This window comes from Mus pahari, chromosome 3, assembly GCF_900095145.1.
Source record: "Mus pahari chromosome 3, PAHARI_EIJ_v1.1, whole genome shotgun sequence".
NCBI classification, from domain to species: Eukaryota; Metazoa; Chordata; class Mammalia; order Rodentia; family Muridae; genus Mus; species Mus pahari.
In genome coordinates this window covers 128108865-128118030 of record NC_034592.1, presented here as the reverse complement: position 1 = coordinate 128118030, position 9166 = coordinate 128108865, and the positions used below count along the sequence as shown (strand labels likewise).

At 47.1% G+C, this 9166-nt stretch overlaps 1 protein-coding gene across 1 annotated transcript in view; it reads right to left on the bottom strand.

Annotated features, from left to right (window-relative positions):
• The window catches only part of Slc24a3 (solute carrier family 24 member 3), a 469023-nt gene that overhangs the window by 21834 nt on the left and 438023 nt on the right, over positions 1 to 9166 (bottom strand). The window contains exons 13-14 of the mRNA XM_029535751.1: positions 4009 to 4175; positions 899 to 1013 (exon numbers count right to left, since the gene is read on the bottom strand). Coding sequence (XP_029391611.1) covers positions 899 to 1013; positions 4009 to 4175 — 282 coding nt within the window. The remainder of the gene's footprint in view (positions 1 to 898; positions 1014 to 4008; positions 4176 to 9166) is intronic.

The following is a 9166-nucleotide window of genomic DNA, read 5'->3' as shown; positions in this document are numbered from 1 at the left end:
ATATATATATATATATATATATATATATATATATATATATATCCACATTTGTTTCCAAGAATACTGGAAGATCAAGCCACCCTTCCAGCAGGAGGAAACCCCATAGCATACACATGACTCTAAACGTTGCCAACTTATACATTATAGCACAGATTCCATCTGTCCTAGGGTGAGTTCACTGCTTAAGGACTGAGCAACACAAAGATAATGCCACCAAGTAGAATTTCCAGGGGAACCTACGGGTCACTGTGCTAAATTTTGTTGCTCCCGTTGTTTAAAGCAAATGCCTTCCAGCATCCACCAGGCACATGAACGAGAGTCAGCACTGGGAAGGATGTAGTGTCCCGCTGGTCAGGTAAGCTTTTGGTTTTGAAATGGGGATGCATCTGTTGTGTGCTGACAACTGTCATTCTGGAGTTGCTATACTATGAGTGAGCTTAATTATGGGGTGGTGGTGGTGTCGTCTGTCTTTTCTAAGCCTCAGTTTCCTTATCCATGAAACGGAAGAACGATTGTCCCTATCTCTTGGATTTGTTGAGTGAATTAAGTGTTTCACTTAAAGGCCTCACTCAGTCAAGGTTAGCTAGTTTTTTTTTTCCTTTTTTTTTTTTTTTTGCTATATTTATTGGTATTTTAAAATTAATGGATGATAATATGATAATAATGACCTGAAGGGTCTATGGATGTCTGGGCAAGCATCTGTGGCTTACAGAGATACTTTCTGCCTCTTTTCCTTATTTTTTCTGACCTCAGGAAGCCTTCTGGCCAACTTGGCACAGAGATGTTCATCCCCCATCTCTCCTAAGCAGACTCTGCTGCCCTTTTAGATGCAGCCCCCACCAGGGAGGGACTCCTTCCTTCCCTCCCTCCTTATCCCCAGCATCCCTGGAGATCCCACCTTGTCTGGCTACAATGAGGCTGGCCATGCAGTCTGGCACGCTGGTTCCGGCAGCCAGGAAGGTGATCCCCATGATGACATCAGGGATCCCTAGTGTGTAGCCGATGATGGTAACCTTGGAGGAAGCAGGAAGAGGCAGTGAGCCAAGGGACACTATAAGCCTCTCATCAAGATACAGACAAATCTTTCATTTGGGCCATCTTGGGGGTGGGGGTAGGGCAGTGTCTTTTCTGGATTTAACACAGGACGGCATGAACATCTGGACATGGTGTGGAAGAGAGCTGGACTGCAGGTCTTAGGCGGATGCTTTGACAGAACCTGGACTTTAAGTGGAAGGTTAGTCTATCGCTTGTTCCTTTCTGGAGATACCTGCACATTGGAAAACGAGATTTGCAGGGCTAAGACAACGTTGAAACAAAAATATTTGAACTCAAGATGGTCTTGAATAATCCAGGCTGTACTAGGAGTGTGGGCAGCATGCTCACAGATCTGCGATGGGAGTTGACAAGTCCTGGAAAGGGGATGGCTTCACACCTGGTCTTGCTGGAGTGATCACGACAAGCTCTTTCTATCCTCACCCCCCTGGGAGTTGGGGTGATAGCTGATTTTGCTTGCCAACTTGACACACTTGGGAAGTGGAATCTCAGTTGAGGAACTTGCCTCCATGAGACATGTGGGGACATTTTCTTGATTGATAATTAATGTAGGAGGGTCCTGTCCACTGTGGGCAGTACTATCCCTAGTAGGTGGGCCCATGATGTATAAGAAAAGTAGCTAAATGCGGGCTTGGAAGCAAGGCAATAAGCAGCCTTCTTCCATGGTTCCAGCCTACAAGTCCTGCTGTGAATTTCTAGGTGACTTCCCTTGGAGATGAACTGTGGTCTGGAAATATAGAGATGAAATAAATACTTTCCTCCCCAAGTTGATTTTAGTCATGGTGTTTATCACAGCCATAGAAATAGAATACTTGGTAACCCTCATTGTCAATGTCAACTTCTTCACCATAATTGCTGTCCCCTCCCCCTTTATTTTGTACTTAGGCTGTGGTCTAAATGTTCAGTTTTAACTTTCTTAATTCTCGCCACTATTCAATCTGAATGCTCTGCTATTCCCATTCTTCAGATGAGGAAACTGAGCAACAGAGAGGAATCTGCACAAGCCCCATGCTGCTGGTAAGTGGCAGAGAGGGTTCTGTTGCAGACAGGTGGGCTCCTCTGCAAGGCTGCCTCTCAGTTTACACGGGGGATGGATTGCAAAGCATGGGCTACCATCAACTGTCACACTGCTCAGTGATGCAGATGACCTCATGGTTGCCCCCAAATTTCAAGAGAGGAAGACCAAGTAACAGGGAACTGGCAAGAGAGATGGTGAAAGGGTCAGGACCCATTGCCAAGTAGGTAGAAAAAGAGACTGGTCCTTTGTATGTGGGCTTAAGGAAATGGGTCTTGCAACACCTGGAACTCTTAGGTCATCTTAGGGTGCCATCGGGGCATTCATACTTTCTATAAAATCTTGAGAATATGCAGACCACAGGTCACAGAGAGTCCACCCTTCTCACAGCACTCCTGGGCTGGTGGTAGTGGTGGTGGTGGTGGTGGTGGTGGTGTGTGTGTGTGTGTGTGTGTGTGTGTGTGTGTGTGAGAGAGAGAGAGAGAGAGAGAGAGAGAGAGCGCGATCTCTCAGTCCATTCAGATACAAACCAGAAAAGCTTCATTTTCATTCAGTGCTCAACACAGGGTGGCCTCGGGCTTCTGACATTTGTCTCCAGGGAGGAAAGGAGGATGCTGCAACACGTATTTCTATGTTGCTGTTCTCAAGAGTCTTTGTAAAACAAAGTTGCAAAAGCCTAGCCAAGCTTTGGGTCCCTCAGGAGTGTGCCCTGGCTCCGCGGGGCAATGGCCCACTGCTCTCTTACTGTTGTTAGGAACCTTAAGGTCCAGCCTGGGGTTCTGGGGAACTGATGGGCTCAGGAAGCCCTGGCCTGGCCCCTGGCTTCTCCTTAGGTTGTCGCTCACTATCAGAAATGGAATCCAGGTTAGTTCTCTCCATGGATTGCAGACTTCAGACTTTCAGGGTCAGGGACAGCAATCCTGTCTCCCAAACCTGGGTTGGGGATGATACGCCGCCAAATTGTCAGTGAACAAGAAGGCCCTGGTTATAGTACTTCCAGTTTTAAAACTCCAGTTGCCCATGAGGTTGAGGCTGAGGCCAGGGGTAGCTGTGACTTTGTCCTGCCAGCCTTACAACTTTCCCATTACCTCCAAAATAACCTTCCAGAAGTGTTTTTTCTTTTTGAGCTTTACGTTGAATATAAATTCCTGAATTTATATTGCGCCTCTGTCTAACACCCAAGTGAGGTTAATTTAGGATTTGCATAATTTGTCATGGCTTTTAATTTCTGCCCAACTCCAAGTCTAATGGATTAGGTTTGCTCCCCAGCTAAAGAATATATAAATGCACTATCCGTGTTTCCAAAAATGACTTTGGGGGCAAAATGCTTTTGAGGCCCTATAACCTTGCCCCAATCACTGGATCATTGTTTTTAGCTTGGAAGGGACCCTTGAGCAGTCACCTGATGTAACATGTCCTTTGCCTATGACTCTGCTGCTGTTCCCTTCACCAGAGCTGGGGGAATTTCTTCTCCTACCCAGAGATGCTGGGCTTGGCCACAGTGTGTGGAAAAGGAGTCATGGTCTGGGAGGTCGGTTCCAGTGAAGATTCCCGGAGACGCCTCGGGTTTCCACTTACGCATCCCAGGTAGCACCAGCCCAAAGGAAACTGAGTCAACACTGTAAAGCAGATGCGACCCCAGCCCCTCTGCCTGCTACCCCATCACCAAAGGGATTACAATCCTGGAACTGGAGCAGAGTTGCAGAGCTGGCCACCGTCAAGCCTAATTACATCAAGTCAGCCTCAGGGCATGTGGGCAGAAGGAACGCTTGTGATTTTTAAACCGCCAAGCTAAGGTGTGGGTTGTTACGTAACTGACTGTAGCGCTAGCTGGCCGATGTGGCTCTATCAGGTGTGACTCCAACTCTTGGTCATCTCTGGCTCAGTGTGCATCCTCTCTAGAGAGACCCAGCACCACCCAGGGCCCCTCGCACACTCACCATCCACACCATCATGTAGGAGAAGGCTGCGATCCATAGCGTAGAGGAAGCGAATGTCACCATAAACCACTTCTCCCAGTGGGGTTTGTTACAGTTAGGGACAGTGAAGTACAAGACAAAGCTCAGTGGCCAGGTGAAAGCCCATTTCACAGTTTCCAGTTTGCCAGCTTCGAGGAGGAGGTGAACATAAAAAGAAAGGGAAAGAAAAATTAGCTTTATTTCTTTGCTTCGGCAGCCTTCACTTTGCTCTCTCCAGAACTAGGACTCATCATTTATCTCTTTTCATAGAATGCTTAAATGGTTTCCTACCAACACCCAAGCCTGATACACAAAACCAAACGGAAAAAGAAGTTACGTACTGTGATTGTGTGCTAGCTCTGGTAAATAACTGAGTCACTGGAGGAGACAGGTGGGAGAAGATGAGGAAGGCACTCACAACACAGTGGTGTGTGTGTGGGTGTGTAGGTGTGGGGAGCTCGGAAGACTACCATTTTGTATCTGTTCTTCATTGTCCCCTAATCACAGTGTGAGCATGCACAGCGCCACCTAATGGAACCTCTTAGCACTGCATTATGAGCTGATGAGGGTTCACCAATGAGCACTCAGCCAGTGATGCCGATCTGGGTTGTGTGAATACTTTCATGTCAGAAACACCCGGAAATGCTCATTTGATTGACTACCCTGCAAATAACATCAGATTTGACAAATATATTTACTCAAATCCCTTAGTTTTCAACTGCTAGTTGGCCCGTGGAAAGAAATACATAGGAAAGACACACGTGTGATATCCATGTCAACTGAGATACAAAACACCCTCATCTTCCCGAACGTTCTCTGTGCCTCTTTGTAGTCAGACTTTACCCTGACCGCCACAGATCAGCTTTTGTTCTTCCCCATCTTCAAAGGAATGAAATCAGAGTGACCTTTCCTTTCGCTTACCAGATGTTTGTTTTGAGATTGATTAAAGTGACATTCGTTTATCCCTTTAATTGCTGGCAAGATGCTGACTTCGCTTCTCCATTCTCCTGGGGTTGAGCGTTGGGTAGCGGCCAGTTGTAGATCATAATAATTAGAGCACCTGTCAATACCCTTGTACGGGGTCTTCTGGGGAGCATGGCTTTGGCTGAAGACCTGGGGGGAACTGCTGAGCCATGAGGTAGGTGTTTACTTCTTACTTTTTAAGGAACTAAAAATAGTTTTCAATTGAGAAAATGTTGGCAAGTCTGTGGGAGCATTTTTCTGATGGATTATTGCTGTGGGAGGGTGCATGCAGTGCCACCCTGGGAATAGGTGATACTGAGGTGTATAGGGAAGTAGTCTAGACGAGCCACGAGACAAAGCAGTAAGGAATGACACCCCCCCCCCAGATCTCTGCTTTCAGGTTCCTGCCCTGATTGAGTTCCTACTTTGGTTCCCCTTAATGATGGATTCTGATTGGGACACAGAAGCCAGATAAAACCCTTCTGCCCCAAGTTGGTTTTGGTTCCTGTTTTATCACAGTGATAGAAACCAGACTTAGCACAGTTACTCCAACTCACCAAACATTACTTTTATTACTTGTGAACTGTGTATCTAGTAACACTGGGCTCACGGACTTGCTGGGAAGATTAAAGGTGAAATGGTATTAGTGAGACAGACATGGGTCTCCCCTCTCCCTGGTGGCACCAGGCAGGTCTTAAACATTGTTAAAGACCTGTTAAGATGACTCTCAGTGTCCACGAAGCTCCCACTGGAAGCTGTCTTTCTAGGGTGCATTTTCCTGTACATAAGCAAAGACAGGAGATGGGGCAAGACAATGCCCACCGGAGCTACCAAATTCTCTGTACTGGCCTGGCTAACTTGGGCCCTCAGGGCCGGCAGCAGGCTCCATCAGTTATTCTGACACCTTGAGAGAACTTCCACAGTGATCACAGCCGATTGCTTCAGCTCCTGAAGAGACAGCTGCAATAGGGCTGAACTTCAGATGATAATGTAGCCATTTCTACCCAGGCAAAGGGGCTGCTGTGACTGGCACCAACACAATTCAATCTAATTGCATGCAAGTTGGGCTGTGTTTGGTGCAACCCCCTCCATTTGCATGTGAGGTAGGCTGGGATTATCCTCTGGCTGTATAAACAGATGCTATGGCTCAGTGAGTTGGCTGGAGGATACCTCCCTATGTGTCCTTTCCTGGTATTTTAACATTGGCTCGGTCAAAGGCTTCTCTTAAGGGGTCTCTTCTTGCCTATATCGTGGGCTGAGCTGGCGACAGGATGTTGGAGACCACAGAGCTCCGGCGGGGGTGGCATTGGTAGTGGAGCAGTCAGCAGGGCAAGAGGCTTCTGCACAGTGAAAGAAGAGGCAGCCAAAGAATCTGAGAGAACAGGGAACATGGGGCATAGTGGGGATACAGAAAATGAGATCTGAGGTTGACGAAGGATAGGAAGCTGGAAAGAGCCAGAGAAGAGAAACTCAAGGCCTTGGTTGCAGAAGAGTCCCAGTAATCTGTCAAGTCCTTGGGGCTATGAGTCTCAGACACACAGGCTGGAGAACTGTGATGCTGGCTGTTGCTGAGGACGGAGAAATCCTGACACTGAGGCCTGCATAAAAAGGCATCAACACTAGAGGGTGCTACACGCAATTGCTTCCACCTGCCTGGTGTTGCTGGTCGCTGCTGCAGAGCACTAAAGACACAAGAGCAAACAAAGACTAGCACTGAAGATCTTCTCCAGGTCTACCACGATTCATAGTCAGGAAGAGCAAAGGGCTCCAGCCAGCTGATTGGTAACATTAGGATAGGAGCAACTTGTTGGCAACTTCGTAAGTTGCCTTAGTCAAAATCTGATAAGTTATTCTTGATTCTTTGTTTTCATCCTCCGGCCCAAACTTGACACCTGCCCAGGGCATTCCTCCATGGCCAATTCCCTGCCAGGCGGCCTGGTTTCATAAAGGGACCCCGATATCAATGTCTACCTGACTTTGATCTGTTTGCTCTTGCTGGCAAAGAGAGTTTTAAGAACGTTCCCTTGCTGTCCACCATTAGAGTGGACCTCCATGCCGTGACCAATGAAGTCTGGCCTGATTTGGCCCCTGCTCTGACCCCATCTTAAGCATTCTTCTACCTCAAGTATGCTAAAAATATTAATAATACTAGTAATGAAATATTAACAATATGACAATTCACAGTATAATCAGAAATGTCAAAAAAAAAAAAAAAAAAAGGTTTTAAGAATCTAAGTGGCAGAGACTGAAGGAAAGGCCATCCAGAGACTGCCTCATCTGGGGCTCCATCCCATACACAGCCACCAAACCTGGACACTATTGTGGATGCCTGAAAGTGCTTGTTGACAGGAGCCTGATATGGCTGTCTCCTGAGAGGCTGTGCCAGAGCCTGAGAAATACAGAGGCAGATGCTCACAGTCAACCATTGGACTGAGCACAGGGTCCCTGATGCACGAGTTGGAGAAGGGACTAAAGGAGTTGAGGGGGTTTGCAGTCTCATGGGGGGAGCAATGGTATCAACCAGTCAGACCCCCAGGAGCTCCCAGGGACTAGACCACCAACCAAAGAAGATACATAGAGCCAGCGACAATGGCTCCGGCCGCGTATGTGACAGAATATGGCCTTGTTGGACATCAGTAGGAGGAATGGCCCTTGGGCCTGAGGGGGATCGATACCCCAGTGTAGGGGAATGCCAGGGTGGGAAGATGGGAGTGGGTGGGTGGGTGGGGGAGCACCCTCACAGAGGCAGAGGAAGGGAGGTTGTTTGCAAAGTGGAGACCTGGAAAGGGGAAAACATTTGAAATGTAAATAAAGAAAATATCCAATAAAAAAAAGGTCGATTCTAAAAAAAAAAAAGAATCTGAGGCTTGAGAGATGGCTTAGCGGTTAAGAGCGCTGACTGCTCTTCTGAAGGTCGTGGGTTCAAATCCCAGCAACCACATGGTGGTTCAAAACCATCGGTAATGAGATCTGATGCCCTCTTCTGGGGTGTCTGAAGACAGCTACAGTGTACTCACATATAATAAATAAATAAATCTTAAAAAAAAAAGGAATCTAAGTGCAGTTCATTAATGAAGACAAAATATTATTAAGAGAGAGGGCTCTTTCTAGTGGGTGCTGGGCATCTTGTTGGACTTAACATGGAGAAGGTGAAGGGACAATGAGACCCTAGAGCCTGGCTAGACTGTTCATCAGGATGACGGCTGTACAGGTTATTTCGCAAGGATGGCCTTCAAGGGTTGCAGGATTCAGAATAAGGCCAGATCTTTGAGTTCCCTTCAGTTGGGCATCAAGGCTTTACCCTCCTGGAGCTCTGGGGGAATCCCCTTGCTAGAATTACAGAGAGAGAGAGAGAGAGAGAGAGAGAGAGAGAGAGAGAGAGAGAGAGAGATGATTTAAGATAGACTCCCAACCAAGGGTTACAAAGAACCAAGTGAATTGGAAGAGAAGTGACCTCAACTTGGATCTCTAATATTCCTCAGAATCTAAAACTGAGAAGGAAGATGAGGTCATGACACAGGACTCTGAGAGGATGGGATTGATTAAATAAGGCTGCGCACAGTGTGAGCTTGTGCCAGCGAGGGCCGAGTCCCCCCCGGCTATTCTCAGCTGCTTCGGTTTGGCACTGGATTAGGAAGCCCAGTCTCACCACCATGAAATTGTACAGTCACAGTCTACATTCTTGTTCCTTAGTAACATCAACCCTAAAGGTGGAACTTGCAAAGAGCAGTGTGTAAAGCATGACTCTAACACACGGTAACACTGAAATTCTCAAGCAAAGCAAGCAACACAGAAAGGGGCGTTGGAATCGACTTTGAGGAGAGAAGAGGGCGGGTGCACACTTCAGCTTTGAGGACTATTTCTGGGTCGGGGGTGGGTTGTTTCTTCTCCCGAGGGAGCAGCATCTCTGGACGTTTTCTATATTTTGTTCTATCACCGTTTGTTCTGAATAGACCCCCAGGGGGTGCATTTATCTGTTCCCTTGGAGCATGTAGCGTATGTGTTGGGTGCGGTCTAAGTCATTTTGTGCCAGGCTAGGTCACAGCTGTGAAATAAGAATCGTGATTCCAAGTCTCTGGTCTAATATCTGCTTATCAGTGAGTGCATATCTAGTGACTTCTTTTGTGATTGGGTTACCTCACTAAGGATGATATCCTCCAGATACATCCATTTGCCC